General features: G+C 50.6%; 1 protein-coding gene across 10 annotated transcripts in view; it reads right to left on the bottom strand.

Annotated features, from left to right (window-relative positions):
• ARHGAP44 (Rho GTPase activating protein 44) overlaps positions 1-16,413 on the bottom strand; it is a 152,920-nt gene extending 136,507 nt beyond the window's left edge. For 8 of the 10 annotated variants that reach the window (XM_084647137.1, XM_084647144.1, XM_084647145.1 and 5 more), the window contains exon 1: positions 16,101-16,413. In XM_084647137.1, the coding sequence (XP_084503263.1) occupies positions 16,101-16,153 (53 nt within the window). In that variant the 5' untranslated portion in view covers positions 16,154-16,413. The remainder of the gene's footprint in view (positions 1-16,100) is intronic. The other 2 variants (XM_084647146.1, XM_084647138.1) reach the window with 2 other exon arrangements.
• Positions 16,414-19,049: the final 2,636 nt, after the last annotated feature.

The following is a 19,049-nucleotide window of genomic DNA, read 5'->3' as shown; positions in this document are numbered from 1 at the left end:
GTCACCTGGTTGAAATAGAGTGCTTTTCTTCAGGGGACACTCAGAGGAGCCCATTCCTGCTGGGCTGTTTGCCTGTGGCTGAACAGAAATGTTCCCCGCTGTTAGCCGGGGGGGGGGGGGAGGTTGAGGGGGTAGCCACGCAGTGGGGGGAGGCAAAATGCGACCTTGTAACGAAAGCACATGTGCTATGTATGTAATGTTAACAGCAAGGTTTACTCTGAAAGAGTGTAGCCACTGTTTTATAAAATGTGTCTTTTTAAATACCGCTGTCCCTTTTTTTTTCTCCACCAGCTGCATGTGTTTCAATGATCACAGGATCTTCTCCTTCCCAGAGGTTAGTGAAGCTTAGAAAGAAAAAAAAACGCACTCATAATGAAATGTTCTCCGAGCTCATGCTGTCCTCCCGCACTGACAGAGCGCAGACGAATGCGTGGAGGCAAATAATGTCAGCGTGCAGGAAAGCACAAAATGACCGGGAGGAGAGGTGGCGGGCTGAAGACAGGGCTGAAGCTCAAATGTGGTGGCAGCGTGATGAGAGGAGGCAGGATTCAATGCTGAGGCTGCTGGAGGACCAAACCAGTATGCTCCAGTGTATGGTTGAGCTGCAGCAAAGGCAGCTGGAGCACAGACTGCCACTACAGCCCCTGTGTAACCAACTGCCCTCCTCCCCAAGTTCCATAGCCTCCTCACCCAGACGCCCAAGAACGTGGTGGGGGGGGCCACCGGCCAACCAGCCACTCCGCCACAGAGGATTGCCCAAAAAAAAGAAGGCTGTCACTCAATAAATGTTAAAGTTGTAAACTTTTAAAGTGCTGTGTGGCATTTTCCTTCCCTCCTCCACCACCCCTCCTGGGCTACATTGGTAGTCATCCCCCTATTTGTGTGATGAATGAATAAAGAATGCATGAATGTGAAGCAACAATGACTTTATTGCCTCTGCAAGCGGTGATTGAAGGGAGGAGGGGAAGGTGGTTAGCTTACAGGGAAGTAGAGTGAACCAAGGGCCGGGGGGTTTCATCAAGGAGAAACAAACAGAACTTTCACACCGTAGCCTGGCCAGTCATGAAACTGGTTTTCAAAGCTTCTCTGATGTGTACCGCGCCCTCCTGTGCTCTTCTAACCGCCCTGGTGTCTGGCTGCGCGTAACCAGCAGCCAGGCAATTTGCCTCAACCTCCCACCCCGCCATAAACGTCTCCCCCTTACTCTCACAGATATTGTGGAGCACACAGCAAGCAGTAATAACAGTGGGAATATTGGTTTCGCTGAGGTCTAAGCGAGTCAGTAAACTGCGCCAGCGCGCCTTTAAACGTCCAAATGCACATTCTACCACCATTCTGCACTTGCTCAGCCTGTAGTTGAACAGCTTCTGACTACTGTCCAGGCTGCCTTTGTACGGCTTCATGAGCCATGGCATTAAGGGGTAGGCTGGGTCCCCAAGGATAAATATAGGCATTTCAACATCCCCAACAGTTATTTTCTGGTCTGGGAATAAAGTCCCTTCCTGCAGCTTTTGAAACAGACCAGAGTTCCTGAAGATGCGAGCGTCATGTACCTTTCCCGGCCATCCCACGTTTGATGTTGGTGAAACGTCCCTTGTGATCCACCAGAGCTTACAGCACTATTGAAAAGTACCCCTTGCGGTTTATGTACTCGCCAGCTTGGTGCTCCGGTGCCAAGATAGGGATACGGGTTCCGTCTATGGCCCCACCACAGTTAGGGAATCCCATTGCAGCAAAGCCATCCACTATGACCTGCACATTTCCCAGGGTCACTACCCTTGATATCAGCAGATCTTTTATTGCGTGGGCTACTTGCATCACAGCAGCCCCAACAGTAGATTTGCCCACTCCTCAAATTGATTCCCAACTGACCGGTAGCTGTCTGGCGTTGCAAGCTTCCACAGGGCTATCGCCACTCGCTTCTCAACTGTGAGGGCTGCTCTCATCTTGGTATTCATGCACCTCAGGGCAGGGGAAAGCAAGTCAGAAAGTTCCATGAAAGTGCCCTTACGCATGCAGAAGTTTCGCAGCCACTGGGAATCGTCCCAGATCTGCAACACTATGAGGTCCCACCAGTCTGTGCTTGTTTCCCGAGCCCAGAATCGGCGTTCCACAGCATGAACCTGCCCCATTAGCACCATGATGCATGCATTGGCAGGGCCCATGCTTTCAGAGAAATCTGTGTCCATTTCCTGATGACTCACGTGACCGCGCTGACGTCGCCTCCTCGCCCGGTATTGCTTTGCCAGGTTCTGGTGCTGCATATACTGCTGGATAATGCGTGTGGTGTTTAATGTGCTCCTAATTGCCAAAGTGAGCTGAGCGGCCTCCATGCTTGCCTTGGTATGGCGTCCGCACAGAAAAAAGGCGCGGAACGATTGTCTGCCGTTTCTCTGACGCAGGGAGGGGTGACTGACGACACGACTTACAGGGTTGGCTTCAGGGAGCTAAAATCAACAAAGGGGGTGGCTTTACATCAAGGAGTATTTCAGGCAGGACTTCACGGAGGGTTCCAATAAGAAATGGTGCACCTAAGTTATTGTTCTTATTGGAACAAGGAGGTTAGCCTGGCCTCTGATTGATACATGGCTAGATTTACCTCGCTGCACCTTCTCTGTGAGTGACTGCAGTGTGACCTAGAGGAATGAGTCCCCTAGCCAGGGAAGGGGTGGAAGCAAATGAATACAAAACAAATCTGGTCTATTTCTTATTTTGATCCATTCCATCTATCTTTTACATCTTTGGCTGGCAGCAGACGGTGCAGAAGGACTGCATGCCATCCACATCTTATGGCTGCTCGGCAGAAGATGGTACAGTACGACTGCTAGCCATCCTCATCTCTTGCCTGCCTGGCAGAAGATGGTACAGTACGATTGCCAGCAATCCGTATCGCCTGCCTGCTCACCATAAGACGGTTCAATAGGACTGACTGCAGGACTAAAGAGAATGACCTGGTCAAGTCACTCCAAATTTAGTCCCTGCGCCCAGGTCTGCCCAGGCGCTCCCAGCCGACGTGGCCAGGAGCACCTCGGACACGACGAGAATGACTACCAGTCGTACTGCACCGTCTGCTGCCAGAAGGCAATGGGTTGCTGCTACTGTGCAGCAATGCCATACCACGTCTGCCAGCACCCAGGAGACATAGGGTGACAGTTACCTGAGCGGGCTCCATGCTTGCCGTGGTATGGTGTCTGCACAGGTAACTCAGGAAAAAAGGCGCGAAATGATTGTCTGCTCTTGCTTTCACGGAGGGAGGGAGGGAAGGGGGGCCTGACGATATGTACCCAGAACCACCCGCGACAATGTTTTAGCCCCATCAGGCATTGGGATCTCAACCCAGAATTGGGATCTCAACCCAGAACCTTCCGGAGACTGCGGGAACTGTGGGATAGCTATCCACAGTGCAATGCTCCGGAAGTCGACTCTAGCCTCGGTACCGTGGAAGCACTCCGCCGAGTTAATGCACTTAGAGCATTTTCTGTGGGGACACACACACTCGAATATATAAAACCGATTTCTAAAAAACCGACTTCTATAAATTCGACCTTATTCCATAGTGTAGACATACCCTGAGAGGTTAAGGACACACAGCAAGTAAGCGTCGGAGACAGGATTTGAACCCAGAATTCCTGACCCCGGGTTGTATGATTTAACCATTAAACCAATGCTCTCTATGGCTTATCACTTTTTTTTTTAATGGGATGCCTTAAAAAGGGCTGTTCCGAACACAATTATTTAGGTAAGGATTTAATGCACTAGGCCACCAAGCTGCAGTAACCCTAATGAGCAGAGAGGAGAATTCTGTTATTGTTTTAAGACCAGCTCAGTCCCAGTAATCCTCCAAAGTTAATAATAATGGCATGCTACAATAATCAAGACATTTAAGTGTCTCCAAGAGCGGCAGACACCGACGCAAGTGATGTTTAGCAGAAAGGAAGGGTGGGCTAGTTAAACCTGAAGACTGGAGGCACAGATGGACCCAATAATATGTCCAGTAGGGGAAAACTTTCAACACTGAACACAGGTAATGAATTCCCACTGACAGTGACTAATGACTGCTAGGGAACTGTGGTAGTGGGGTCTTGGGATTTTAGCAGAGAACCTGTCCTGGTAGCCAGATGAGCAACACATCACCAGAGGCAGGTTTCTTAGGCTCCACTCATCCTGAGTGTAAAGAAGAACAGAAGAAACAGGTCCCCCTACGGTAGGGAAGGCAGGTTTTCCAGGGAATTCGTTACCAACCATAACAGAAGTAGGGAGAGTACATTTACCAGCCAGATGAAATGCAGCACCCTTGAAAAACCAGGAAAACTCAAAAACAACAGCTGAGTATAATCACTTGTGGGCAAGGCAGATGGTTGGGGGAGCTGGTAAAGGCCTTTCACCTGCAGGTCACCGGGTCAAACGCAGCCCAGAATGCAAGTACGCCATGATGGGCATTGCTGAGTGGGAGACGATGCCCTTACACCATGGCTGGCTCTAACAGCAGGAGTCGTCGTTAACTCCCCACGCGTGCCACATTCATCCAGCTCATGAAGCACGACAGCCCCCAAAACTCAGCCCTGGTCTGTCCCTTCCATTCGTTTCCCCCCTCGGGCTGAGCGCCCCTTCCTGATCCTGCAAGGCCGATACCCTCTGCTCAGACCATGCCCACGCAACAAACTTGAGCCTCCCCACCCCCCAGCAACATGAACAAACAAGAATGGAGAACACTCTGAAGCCTGCCGGGCCGTCGGACATCCCACAGGGGCTGAACAGCTCTTTGCCAGAATGGCCGCTCTTTTACAGGGGTAGGTTGTTGGCCTTTCACTCAACCCGCAACCTGGGGAGCCAGCAGACTGCTTTGCATTTGGTCCCTACCCTCTGACCTGTCTGGGTTGGCTGGCCCTACCAGCTGTCAGAACTCCCCCTGGCATGGCTCTCCGGATCACTGGAGCACACAAGCCTTCCCGGAGCAGTCCCCAGGGAAGGGAACAGGAGACAGTGGCGTGTAAAACAATCTAGACTAGCTCTGCAGGAGTTTCGAGATGCATTAGCTTCGCCTGCAGCTTGGCCCCACGCCCTGCCCTGCGTATTGCCATTCGAGTTCAAGGGACCTACTCACATGAGTAGAGTTACTTATGTGCACAGGAGCCTGCAGGATTGAGCTCCAATTGGACGCACCTGTCTTCATGCTGGCTATGCCCTGGATATTTTACTGTTGGCTCTGCCCAAACAACAGTAATTCCCCTGCTTGCTGACAGAATTAGCAAGGGACTCTCTCGCTGTGTCTGTGCAGCCTCAGGACCTTCAAGGCTATCTGAGCTGCTGTCGTTTGGTCCATTACTTTCTTTGCTTTCCGTAGCAGATTTGACTTGGATTCCTTCAGCATGTGGATTAGCTTTTCTCGCTTATGATAGTCTCTCTACTAGAGGATTAGCAAATGCATTTGAAGGCTGCAGGCAAAGGAAAAAATGGAGTTGGAATCCAGCTCTCCCTCCCCCAAACCAGCTCATTTCACTGCCAAAGGGTCCACAGGAAACAGACAATGTGTGATCTGGAGTTTATAATGCATCAGATTAGGTCCTGTTTCCTTCTTCCCCGATGGACGACATATCTCCAGTGCCATAAACTCTGGGGTGCCTGAGGAGTCCATCCAAGGCGCTTGGCACCGTTCCCGATGGACTCTGGACTGAGGCTAGGTGGGCCCAAGTTACAGCACCTTCACCGCAGCATGTCAATTGCCATTGAGAACGTTCCGGATATTTGCTAACACAGCTGCCATCATTTCACAGAAACAAGTCTCGCAGGGGCAGCCGTTCCTGGATCGGCCACAAAACGGGCCAATTCTCAGGGCGGGGGCCACTTCCCCCCATTTGTTTGGGCCCAAATTTATTAAGGGAATATAAAATAAAATAAAATTTAAAATAAAAATAAAATGATACACACTGGCCAGATACCCCAACAAAAACCTGGAGTAACTCCCCCGAAGTCAATGGTGTTGCCAGATCTTGGGTTGCGCGGGTGTAACCCAGAGGTCAGTTTAGCCCTCTAACTCCTGGGATGTTCTGAAATTTGTCGGCATCTTATTTGTATCTGCTGGATGACGACCTTGACCCAATTCCAAAGGAACTAAGAGAAAGAATCCAAAATATTCCAAGGGGCCCAGATCCAAGGTTTGGATTCAAGCCTCTCCAAGGGTTTCAACAAACATTTAGGGCCTGGATCACTCCCTGGGTTTTGGGGTGGTAAATCTGTCAGCATAGAGAACACAGCTTATGCAAGCAGCTCACACCATCTCTGCTCTGCCCAGGGTCCAGACCAAGCCATTGCAGTGGGCAACGCTGGCCAGAGAGGGGTCGGGCCAGGCTAGTAGGGAGGTACATGGATTCAGCATCTTTCCAGGGTAGCGCTCCTCTGCAGCTCCGCCTTGATTTAAAACTGGCAGAATTGCCCAGGGAGGGATCAGTACTGCCCCCTGCCCTGCCCTGGAGCTGAATTCTGTCTCCATCACAGCTGCTCCCAGAGGGCGAATCTAGCCCCTGATTTTAATAGGAATCTCCCCTGCATTTGCAAATTGCCCCTAGAGCTTTTAGGGCCAAGCAGCCAGCACAGCAGCTGAATTTGGTTCCCAGCGCAGTCAACGAGAAGCATCCATCCCCTTAGGATGGCACTTTTGGATAGGACCACTGCACACAAAATTACCCCTTGTGCTGATCTGATATCGGCTCACAGCGACACCACTTGTAACTAGTGGGATGGACCCTGGAGGAACTAAGAAAGATGATTCCTGCCTGAGTCATCTGGGAAGACAGATAGGCTCTGCAGCTAGCAAGGGAGAGCGGAGCTCTGTTCTTTCTCCCTGCCTGAAGCCATTGCATCTACCACACAGCGCTTCAAAGGGGACAACAAAGGGCAGAGTGGCTTAGGTTGGAAATGGAGGATTTTTAAAAGAGCATAAAAGGAGCCCTGCCCAGCAAGGAGATTAAGAAGATTATTGAAAATTACTATTATTATTATACTGTAATAGCACCTAGAGACCTTTGCACCAAAGAACTTAACATCTAAGATCCCCATTTCATGAAAGCACTTTAGCACATTCTCAGATTTAAGTATCTGCTTAAGTATATGCTTCAGCTATGTCCTGAACTGGGCCTAGGTAAAGAACTTACAATCTTCACGTCAACATTTCTGCACGTGCTTACCTAAGCAACTGTCAAGGTTCCTTCCCCACTCTGAACTCTAGGGTACAGATGTGGGAACCCACAGGAAAGGCCCCCTAAGCTTATTCTTACCAGTTTAGGTTAAAAACTTCCCCACGGTAAAACTTTGCCTTGGCCTTGAACAGTATACTGCCACCACCAAGTGTTTTAAACAAAGAACAGGGAAAGAGACCACTTGGAGACGTCTTTCCCCAAAATATCCCCCCAAGCCCTACACCCCCTTTCCTGGAGAAGGCTTGATAATAATCCTCACCAATTTGTACAGGTGAACACAGACCCAAACCCTTGGATCTCAAGAACAATGAAAAATTAATCAGATTCTTAAAAGAAGAATTTAATTAAAGAAAAGGTAAAAGAATCCCCTCTGTAAAATCAGGATGGAAAATACTTTACAGCGTATTCAGATTCAAAACACAGAGGATCCCTGTCTGGGCAAAACCTTAAAGTTACAGAAAACAGGAATAAACCTCCCTCTTAACACAGGGAATATTCACATAAAACAAAAGATAAACTAATCTGCCTTGCCTGGCTTACCTATACTGGTTGCAATATTGGAGACTTGGATTAGGATGGGTTGGAGAAGATGGATTTCTGTCTGGCCTCTCTCAGTCCCAAGAGAGAACAAAAATGTAAACAAAGAGCACAAACAAAAGCCATTCCCCCTCCAAGATTCAAAAGTATCTGGTTCTCTTATTGGTCCTTTGGGTCAGGTGCCAGTCAGATGAGCTGAGCTTCTTAACCCTTTACAGGTAATAGGATGTTGCCTCTGGCCAGGAGGGATTTTATAGCACTGTATACAGAAAGGTGGTTACCCTTCCCTTTATATTTATGACACCATCCGAGCAGGGCCATCAACTTCAAATGAGCTCACTCAGCTGCTTTAGCACCTAAGCATACGCAGGATCACGGCCTCGGCACTGGAATCTAATGCATGTCTCTTGCAATGCTGCACACCCAAACATAACAACCCTCTGCTAGTGAATGAGGCTGGATGAAGTGCAAAACAAGTTAAAACTGCTGCCTCTCACTTTGTGTTTGTCCAGCGCCTAGCACAATAGGAACCTGATCTCAGTTGGGGCCAGCAGGTGCTATTGTAATAAATAATAAAACCGTCAACTGTCTGAACGCATTTCATTAACTAACGTTACAGGTGACAGCTGAGCCACTGTAACCAAGGGAAAGTAAAAAAAAACATTTTTCCCCTCTCCATTTTCAGTTTGTTTCCACTGGGCATTTGGCAGCACTACTGTATTGTCAGTTTTGCCTTTTTCTCACATGGTGAGTCAGTTGCTTCTACTGTTCGTGCAGGTCTTTCATGCAGCAACCAAGGAGAGGAAGACATTTGTAAAGAAAAGAGAACTGTGAAAGCACAAGAATTGGCAGGGGCCTTCGGGGACAGGTGTGAAACCTGAGACGACTTGGAAACATTTTTTAAGTGACTACATCTCAAGCTGACAAGCATCCTTTTGAACAGAACAATGCCTTTCCAGCAAGTCCTGTGCCCCAAGGAGCTCTCCCTCTCATGGCTGCTTCTATGGTCTTTTGCTGGCTTTTTGCATCCCCCGGCCACAACACAGAGAGCTTGCCAAACAATCCCGCAGCCTTTGCATTTGCAATCGGGAACCCCTCCGACCACATGGCTTAGCCCTGCTCAGGCTTTGCCATGCAGCCCACAGCCTTGGGCAGTAACCTCCTATTGTTTCTAGCCATCATTATGTAAAAGGACTTAATTGCTCCTTCCCGTTTAGTCTAAAAGAAGGGAGCTTAGCACACCCCCAACCAGGTCAGTGATTGTCTAATGACCAAAGACCCACCTGATGGCAGCCAGTAACACTTTCCAATGCACTACTATTATTTAAAAGGGCCTCAGATAAAAGACTTGCATATCAGAGCAAAAAAGTACAAGTGCATTTAATTTAATCTATTTACTGTTGAATGAGCTGAACTGGAAAATTTCATTTGTTTTCCCTAGCAAGGGTGGAAGCCAAAACCAGCAGCTTCTGCAGAAGAATACAAACTGCCATTTAACAAAATGAATGTCTCTAAGACTCAGGGTTATGAAACTGATCTTCCAAATCGAAGCACATAAATCGATGCAGTGCTGTCTGCCAGAGTCTGCAGGCAGCCTTTCTGGCTCTACTGCTGTCCCTACACTTTCCCAAGTTGCAGCAGAGTGAAATTGACAAAGCTCAGGTCAGTTTCCCGGCAGCACCATTCAGAACCCTCAGGGCACAGCCAAGTGGTGAGGAATCATGGCAGTTTCACACTGCAGCTGCTAGGGAAAGGTTTATGCAGCAGCAGAAGCTGGAGTAATTCTGATACTGGCAGGCCCGTTTCACACCTCTATTACAGTTTCTGTTTTTAACTCCTATGCTAAAAAGCAGCCACTAGCATGAACTGTCGTGCACATTTTGATGCAAATCCACCAGAGCTAAGCTCCTAATACAGATGATCCTTTATTGCCTTTATTTCCTTTAAATCCTACGTGGGGGAAGGAATTGCCAGTCTTCTGGAAAGATTAAATTGTTTTCTGGGACAAACGTTCCTCAAAAGACCTGAATCAAATTAAACCGGCTTCTTCCAGGATATTATCCTTCCCCCTTAAAGCAGCCAATACATATTTAAAGGAACAGTGGGGAGCAGCCATACAGATGTCTGCATCTGTTTCAGAATGTGGACCAGAGGCCTGCTGTTATCTGTGAGCATGACTCCCATCCCTGAAGATGGGAGTCGGGGGAAGGATACCTCGGAAATGAGATTTTGGGGTGGGTGAGGCAGTAAGGCACCTTGGATCCACAGAGACAAGCAACCAGTGGATTAAATGCAAATCATTTGTTCCTTGTGAGTTAACTGCCCTGGGGAAACATACAAACAAATAATCCACCGTGTCTTTTTTGTTTATTATGCTATATTCACTGCTGAGTGGCAATGTCTGCTCAGTGCACAGCAGCAGTGGGGAAGCCAAATAAAATGCTTGGCTGCATTTGGAAAAGAGGAGAGAGAGAGAGACAACATGGAAACGTATATCAGTGCCTTGGGGTAACTGCAGGGCACACACACACCTTGAATACCATGGCCTGCGTGGGCCCCACTCATCCCAGCGAGGGCAAGGAAAAAGCTCCTTTAAAAGGGATAAGGGTTAGGCAGGCGTGACGCCCACCCAGAGCATTCTGGGAATGCCATGATATGGGACACCTCTTAAGCCAGGTCTACACTACAGACCTATATTGGTTTAAGTACGTCGCTCAGGGGTGTGAAAAATCCACCCCCCTGCAAGACACAGTTCTACCAACCTAGCCCCCCCATCCCGGGTAAACAGGGCTATCGTCAGGAGAGCTTCTCCCATCCACATAGTTATCTCCCTCTCAGGGAGGTGGGTTAACTACGCCAATGGGAGAAGCCCTCCTATCAGTGTAGGAGCATCTCCACTAAAGCATTCCAGCAGTGCAGTTGTGTCGCTGTCATGCTGGATGTGAAGCCAAGCCCTTAGTGCCCACACAGCAGGCTTACAGCGACAGACTCCAGGTTTCTGAGGCCAGACACCCAGCACCAGAACGTGTAGCCTCTTTGCCTGGAGAACCCTGGGTACTGCTCTCTGACTGAGCTGGGGTTCGTGGCACCATTTCTTAACCACAGAGCATTGGGTCAGGCTCATTTTGACATGCCTCTGGCCTGGAGGAAGAGAGAGAGACCCTCCCTATGTCAAAATATCCCTTAGCCTAGTGGAAGGTGCACTGAGCTGGAAGCCAGGATACCATGAATTCAAGTCTCACCAGCTCCACCCATTGCTGTTCATATTTACCTGCACTTCACCCCCCTTCACACCTTGTACATCCGCCTTAGGAATCAGCTGAGTATTAGCCACCTCACGTCAAAAATAAGGGAACTGAAATGTTACACAAGTTCATTGTAATGACCAGGCCCCTGATAACAGCAGCCCCTACTCACAGCCACTACTCTCAGCCACACTCTCTCTCTCAGAAAGAAGCTGCCAAATATATGTACTTGGGTGTGTCGTCTGAAACCACTGTTCTGTCCACAGGACCGGGCTACCTTCCCAAAGCCAGGAACGGAGCCCAGCATTCCTGACCCCGCTCTGACCACTAGAGTACACTCCCCCTCCGGAACTGGGAATACCACCCAAGTCCTAACTGGCCATTGTACCGCTGTCTAGCAAATAGCTGTGTAACTCCTTGGCAAATCTCTATGAAGTGCCTCCATAATAATCACTTAGGAGTGAGAGCCCCAGCTGGTGTAGATCAGCTCCACTGAAGCCAATGGAGCTAAGCCGATTTACCCCAGCTGGGAATTTATCTGCCCCACTACTTCTGTACTGATTTTGGTCTGAAAAGATCCTAGAGCAGATTACAAATTATGTACATGCTACTAAGATGCAGCGTCTCTAGGGTGAAGCAGAACAACAACGAGGGGAAAGGGGAAAAACCCGGCTATTACAAACCACGTCATGGGATCGTTACAGACAAATGAAAGCAAGTGACTTATGTTGGGGACACGATCCACAGAGAAAGAAGGCTGTTACTTCGTGACAGCTGTTTGCTGTGGGAGGGGCTGGTGAGTTTCAGTCCCGATATCACCAAAGCCCTCCTACAACAGACAGGAACTGGCAACCTCAGCACTGAGACCCGGGGTTAGATGGATGAACAGCTCTCCCTCCAGCTCAGCGGCCCCTCCCGTTCAGATGCATTGCAGGAAGCTCGCCCAGCTGCAACCTACACTGGACCTGTGTGAGGACATCACCTCTTCGGGACGATCCTTTACTCAGCACCACATTTAGTGATCATTAAACAGAAGTTCCAACCTCCATCCATTCCTCAGCCTCCGTAGTCAACCCCGTTCTGACCACTGCCAAGTCCCTTTCACCTGCAGCCCCCCTCCAGCATGGCTCTCCACGTGGCCATACCAAGCCCTGCTTGCTCTCCCAGACAGCACTGACGAACCTCCTCATGGGACCGCTTCCGAATGTGCTGCTCCCCAGGTCTGTGCCTCCAGCCATCGCCTCGTATCCCAGCACCTGGGTCTGCTACCACATGCCCCACCCATCCCGCTCCCATGGAAATCCATGGCAGGACTTGTGGACTTCAAAGGGAGCAGAACCAAATCGCATGCATACCTCTGGCATGTCTCAGTGCCAGGCCTAGAGAGGGCAGTTCTCTCGCTCCCCTTTGTTATACCTAATGACATTAAAAAATTGACAAAATTCATTCCAATAGTTGCCTATTTATTTATTAAAACTGATGGCTCCAAAAATCAATACACATGACTAAATAACCTCTGTTTTCCTGGCTCTTGAACTTCTGGCCACCCCACAGTATTTTGGCCAATAGCATAGCAGGATTCAATAGAGAATTAGACACCTATATGAATGCTGAGACTATCCATGCTAGGATTAGACAACATACCAAAGAGACTGGCTGAGAGATACAAACACTCATAGGCTTGGAGCATAAGCCAACCGTTAACTGACCAGGGGTAGGAAGAGATTTCCTCTGAAGAATCACATACTGGTCACTGTCGGATACAGGATGCGGACTTGATGTGGATGCAATTCATACGTTCCTAGGACAGAAGGCTCTCAGCAAATGAGTAAAGCAAGCACCCTGCAGAGCGACGCTAGGACCAAGCCATCTGTTTAGGGAGGGCCGGGACCCCACATACTCACACTGCAAAAGAGATGGAACAGTGATTTAGCTCTGCTCCAGCTGAGGTCCCAGAAGTACATGCCTTCAAATCAGCACACACTTTGTTCACCAGCTATCTCAGCAAGCCGCCTGGCTTCCAACAGCTGGCTCCACATGTGCAGTAGGTTATCGGTCAGGATTCCAGATTCCACAGAGCAAGTGTCTCAGCGGGGTCTGCTCGACTCACAGTTCAGATCCAGAGGCTGGCATAGTTACAATGGTAAATCCAGTCTTGCCAACTCCTGCGATTTTATCCCCAGCCTCGTGACAGCTGATGCTCTTTGCAAAGTTTCAGCTTCCGGAGCCAGGTGATGATGTAAGAACCTCAACTTCCATTGAAACAAAGAAGGATGTTTCTAGCCCTCGTGGCTGTGGAGAAAAGCCAGAAACATGATCCCCAAAGGCTCTGAAACCAGAAGGGAAATACCCCCAAAGTGAGAAACATCTCATGACTTTTCAGGCACTCTCATGATTCCTAAACACTTGGGGCGGGTAGTGCTGTAAACCCCCCCTCACACACATCCCCACCCCCACCGAGCATCTGATGCTGCTTGCCATACTATCTCACTCTCGTTGAGAGCACGCCTCAAAAGTCACCTCTCCCCTCTAGCCCAGCTTCACCGCAGCCTTCACTCTGGACAGTGCGCCTAATCGTCATCTGATCACTTGAGAACTACACCAAGCAACAGGCAGATGTGACAAGTGCATCGTAAGATCCTTCCCTGCTGTTCCCTGCCACGCTCCTCAGGCCCTTCCTGTGCAACGGCTAATTTAAGACCTGATCCCTTTAATGACATCAATGTCGGTGGATCCGAATGCCCCTGCAGAAACCCATCTACTTCAGGGGCCCCTCTGTGCAGCACTCACTGCACGATCCAGACCTGAGATCGTAAGCACCTTGGGGCAGGGAATCTATCGTTTCTTCTCTGCAAAGTGCCATGCAGTTTTATAGTGCAACAGCAACTCAACCCAGGGTCGATGCAATCCCTCGCTGTGCATGGTGAAGGTCTAACAGAGGACCCGTTCAGTCCCCCTCCTCCAAAAGCAAAAAGAAATAAAAATGACATCATTGCGAGTCTGAGCTGATTGGATTTTTCTTGGGATTTCAAACCTTGCATCCGACAGCCCTTGAGTAAGGTCCGTGTTTTGTGAGTTGGGTGCACAGCACCTAGCACAAAGGGGCCCCAAGCACTGACTGGGGCCACTGCTCGGTGTGATCTGGTGTCATAGAAAGTGAGGCACTTAAGCATGAGTGCAAGTTCCATCCTGAATCAGAACATGTGGCAAGACAGCATCGCATTGCATCCCAGAGCTGCATAGCAAACGACATAAAAACAACAAACCTCCGTGAGCTAATGCAAAACAGAGCAGTCACAGGGGCCGGGTTACCAGAGGCCGCCAGGGTCACTCCGTTTGTGGTTGTGAACTGCACAGACGCAAAAGCAGAGACATGACACCCCAACAGATCGCTCGGAATGGTGAACTCCGTTTTGGGCAGCTTACAAGTGTGACGTGAACTGAGCCAATTCACGGGCTTGTTATTTTCAAGACCATCACTCCAATGGTTAGAAAGCGTATGAGATTCTGACAACAAACAGGTTAGAAGCCAAAATACACTGCCCTGGGGATGCATTTTCTGGGTTATAACGTTCCACAAAACCCACCCAGCCGCCCTCCCCTTCCATTGCCCCTGCACCTCTCTGACAGTTAAAAGAACTTGTTTAATTAGAGAAAGAAAAGAAAGAAATCTCTCCCCCTTTCTCTCTATATAGACAGCCGTTGCAAAATCTTGGAGAATTATACAACAATAAACCAAACCATGTCTTTGGACACAGTCCCAGATAGCACATCAGATCACGCAGAGTATTCCCGATGTTCCCAAGCTCCATCCAATCCTAGCAAGCATAACCCTAGGGATGGGTGTAGGACAGCCAATCGAGATCCTATCCCACGGTGAGTTGCCCCGGGCATCCCCCACGCCCAAACTGACTTTGATGGGATCCATCTGCATAGAGCTCATTGCAGAATCAGGACCAACCCTGCCAGCTCCATCCAGGCACCAGCCAACCGGATTCAGCCTGAGATAAGTTCAGTGTCAAAGCCAAAACCCGGAGAAACTGATATGGGGTCTGCAATAGTCCAAGAACGACATCCAGTCATCAAAGAAACAGAACAATGTTCATCCCCACAGTGGAGTTTAACTGGCACCACAAAGAGCCTCCTTAATCAATCAGTCCAGGTGGATAGGACTGGACCAGGCCTGGCCACAACACAACATAGCTGACGCTTAGTCTGGCTTCTTTGTGCCTTTTATCAGTGGCACCATCTTTGGGGAGCGTCGCTAAAGCCCCGATCTGGCCACAGCTGTGCATGCCCACCCCCCGCAGAGCCCCATTTCACTACAGGATCGGGGCCTGACTCCAGAGTCCAAAGCAAACTTCATTGGCTGGCCGGGTTGTGCCCTGTTTACCGCTGGGCTCTTGCCTGCTGCCAGCATCTCTCTCCCTTCCCAGCCTTTCCAACACCTGCTCTAACCTGCTCTCTAGCCCCTGTGAACTCCTACTGCCGCTGACCCCCTCAGGAAGGCCAGGCGAGTGGGAGCCCAGCGAGAGGCTGCCAGCAGAGATCTCACCCTCCAGGAAACGCCACGGAGGAATAAAGGAGGGGGCACGCCAGTGAATACGCAGGGACAGCCATCCAGGTGAGGCGCATCTGGAAAAATCCACCGCACCGATACCATAACCCGAGCCAGCAGGCTCCTAACACAACCCGTCAGGCCAAGGAGCAGCCTGACAAGGTACAAGGCACCCACTGCGCAGGGTACCGATGGGCACTGCACAGCCCCAGCCTGTGTCCAGCCCCAGCAGCAGCTCGCCTGGGGGGTATCCGAGGAATAAGACGGTAACACAGAGAGAAGCCAAGCGATTGACTGGCGGATTTCCCGCGGGGAAGGAGGCTGGGTAGGGAGGGGGGAAACTACACACAGGTCTGGGAGCTGCGAGGCCACTCGCCCCGCCAGAGAGTTAGCAAATACCTGGCAGGGACGCAAGCCGAGCAGGGCGCCCCGATCCCACGGGGAGGGGCGCGGCACGCAGCGGGAGGAAGGGCCCCTGGCTGGGAAGTGACCGGACACACGCCCCCCACCCGCAGCAGGGCCCCGGTTCGGTCCCGCTCCCCTCCCCGCCGGGCCGCCCCTTACCTGCCCACGGTCTGGTTGGCGAGCTGCCGCATGCGGTTGAATTGCTTCTTCATCTCGGCAGCGAGCCGGGGGCCGGAGCGATCCGCGAGCAGCCGGGCGGTTACATGGCTCCCGACCGGAGAGCGGCGGCTCGGGCGCTGCGGCTGCGGCGGCGGCGGCGGGCGGAGCGGGCAGCCTGGGGCCGGCAGCGTCTCACCGCCCCCATCCCGGCCGCGCTGCGATGCTCCCGGGCGGCGGCGGCAGCTCCCACCCCCTGCTCAGCGCATCCTGCGGCATGGAGCTGGCGCGGCTCCGCGCCCCTCCTGCTCCCACCTTCGCGTCGCCCCTGCAGGCTGCTGAGCGCCTCGCCGGGGCAATGGCGGCTGCTACTGCGGCTGCTCGCCCGGCCCGGCCCGGCCCGGCCCCGGGGCTCTGGGGGATGTAGTTCGGCGCCTCTCACCCCCTCCCAAGCCGCCGCAAGGGGGCGCGCTGCAGAGGGGTAATTAGCAATTACCGCCCCTCTCTCCGTGTCATCGCAGGGAGGGCCCAAGCCAAGCGCCCAGCAGACTCGGGAAGGGATCCCTGCCCAGCAAAGGGCCCTGCCACTCCCCCCAGGGCAAACATTCTGCTGCCTGCAGCATCCCCCCCAAGCCTCTGAAAGACCTGAGTGGGACAGGGACCCGAGGCCCAGAGATCAGCAGGCTGGGTCTGGGGAATGCTCTGCCCCCAAAGCAGTGACACAACCGGGGGACTCCTTCTCCCTAGGTCTTCACTTTCCCTGTTTGGCTGGTAGGGGAGCAGGTGGGGTTTTGTGCGTTCAATTCAAAGGCAAGCCTTTAATATGTTAAAAGTTGCAGAATTCACCTTATTTATCTATGTCCATACATGCCAATCTATTTTATAGACATGTGGGACTGGAAGGAACCTCGAGAGGTCATCTAGTCCAGTCCCCTGCACTCATGGCAGGACTAAGTATTAACTAGACCATCCCTGGCAGGAGTTTGTCTAACTTGCTCTTAAAAATCTCCAATGATGGAGATTCTGCAACCTCCCTTGGCAATTTATTCCAGTGCTTAATCACCCTGACAGGAAGTTTTTTGTAATGTCCAACCTAAACCACCCTTGCTGCAATTTAAGTCCAGTGCTTCTTGTCCTATCCTCAGAGGTTAAGGAGAACAATTTTTCTCCCTCCTCTTGATGATAATCTTTTATGTACTTGAAAACTTTTATCATGTCTCCTCTTGATCTTCTCTACAGTCTAAACAAACCCATTTTTTTCAGCTTTACCTCATAGGTCCTGTTTTCTAGATCTTTAATCATTTTTGTTGCACTTCTCTGGACTTTCTCCAATTTGTCCGCATCTTGGACATGTGGCACCCCGGAACGGGACACAATACTCCAGTTGAGGCCTAATCAGTGTGGAGTAGAGCGGAAGAATTACTTCTCGTGTCTTGCTTACAATACTCCTGCTAATCCATCCCAGAATGATGTTTGCTTTTTATTGCAATGGTGTTTCACTGTTCACTCACATTTAGCTTGTGATCTACTATGACCCCCAGATCCCTTTCCGCAGTACTCCTTCCTAGGCAGTCATTTCCCATTTTGTACGTGTGCAACTGATTGTTCCTTCCTGGAGTACTTTGCATTTGTCCTTACTGAATTTCATCCTATTTACTTCACACCATTTCTCAGTACGTAGTCCCGTTGTGGCAGGTGGTCAGAGCTCGGCGACACCATCAGAGAGCTTATCTTGGGCAAGCCTCAGAAAATCACCATCAAGCCCACGACATCAGGACTGTGCAGACAGCCAGCATTTCCACCCACAAAAATGGTATGAAATGATGTTATGTTTGTGCAAGCCTTCTACAGGACTGTGAAGACTGCACTGAAACCAGCTTAGCATCTTCGCAAAGCACACGTATGCGTTTCAGCTTGGTCCAGTGGCTAGCTGTCTCGGGAGAGCAAGCCTGGTGCTCTGGAACAGCTCCAAATGAAGTTCCAACAGGACCCCTTGTCGTGTGACACCCCTCAGAGCATACTCTCACTAGGGCAAGCCTCCTTCCCTTCAGCGCCTCCTGGGTCTGACCTCAGGGCATTCAACACCCCTGTTTCATGCCATGAGCTCCCCACAGTGAATCCATCTGGATGGGACACCCGAGGAAGCATTATATGCCCCAAAGGGCCATGCACCCCAACTTTGCAGTCAGCAGTGACTCCCAGACAGTGGTGTAAAACAGAAGGGTTTATTAGTCATCCGGAACACAGCGTAGAGCAGATCTTGTTAGCACAGAAAGTAGGAACATTTAGTAAAGTCCATCTTGGGGAGACCCAGAGCCGTGAGCTCTCCCCCTGAGTCCCAAACCTGGAGACTGCCCAGCTTCCAGCAGCCCACCCTCAGTCATGCCCATTTGCATGTCCTCCATTTCAGGCAAACTGGTCACCTCGCCTCCACCTCTCTCTCTGTTCTCCAACTCCTCCAGCTGGCTCTTGCAAAGGATGGGCCCCAGTCATTAGTTGCCAAGATACAGTGTGTCAGGCCACTGTCTGGGCCAAGAGAGCTAGACAGCCATCACACCTGCCCTCTAGGGGTCGCTGCAACAACTACACACCCTTGTCCCACCACCTAGATACTTGTACAACACATAGGGGAAACTGAGGCACACACAGTACTCATGCAAAACATTAAGAACATTCCCGCTTCGTCACACTAGTGCACTGAACTAAGAACCAGGAGACTTGGGTTCTAGTCAGAGCTCTGTCACTTACCTGCTCTGTGACCATAGGCCAATAACTCTATGCTTCAGTTTCCCCATCTGTGAAGTGAGACCAACCCTCCCTTGGGATCTGTGGCTGAAAAACAGTCTATGAGAGGCTGGTATTGTTGTTATCTCTAGGAGTCAAAGCCCCTGCAGCCTCCATTGAAATCAAGGGGAGTTTTAGGTATTCAGCTATTGTGATGTAGGCTATTGT

This window comes from Lepidochelys olivacea (genome assembly GCF_965140295.1).
Source record: "Lepidochelys olivacea isolate rLepOli2 genome assembly, chromosome: 14".
NCBI lineage: Eukaryota > Metazoa > Chordata > Testudines > Cheloniidae > Lepidochelys > Lepidochelys olivacea.
The sequence above is the reverse complement of the archived record's forward strand: the minus strand, read 5'-3'. Positions and strand labels throughout refer to the sequence as shown.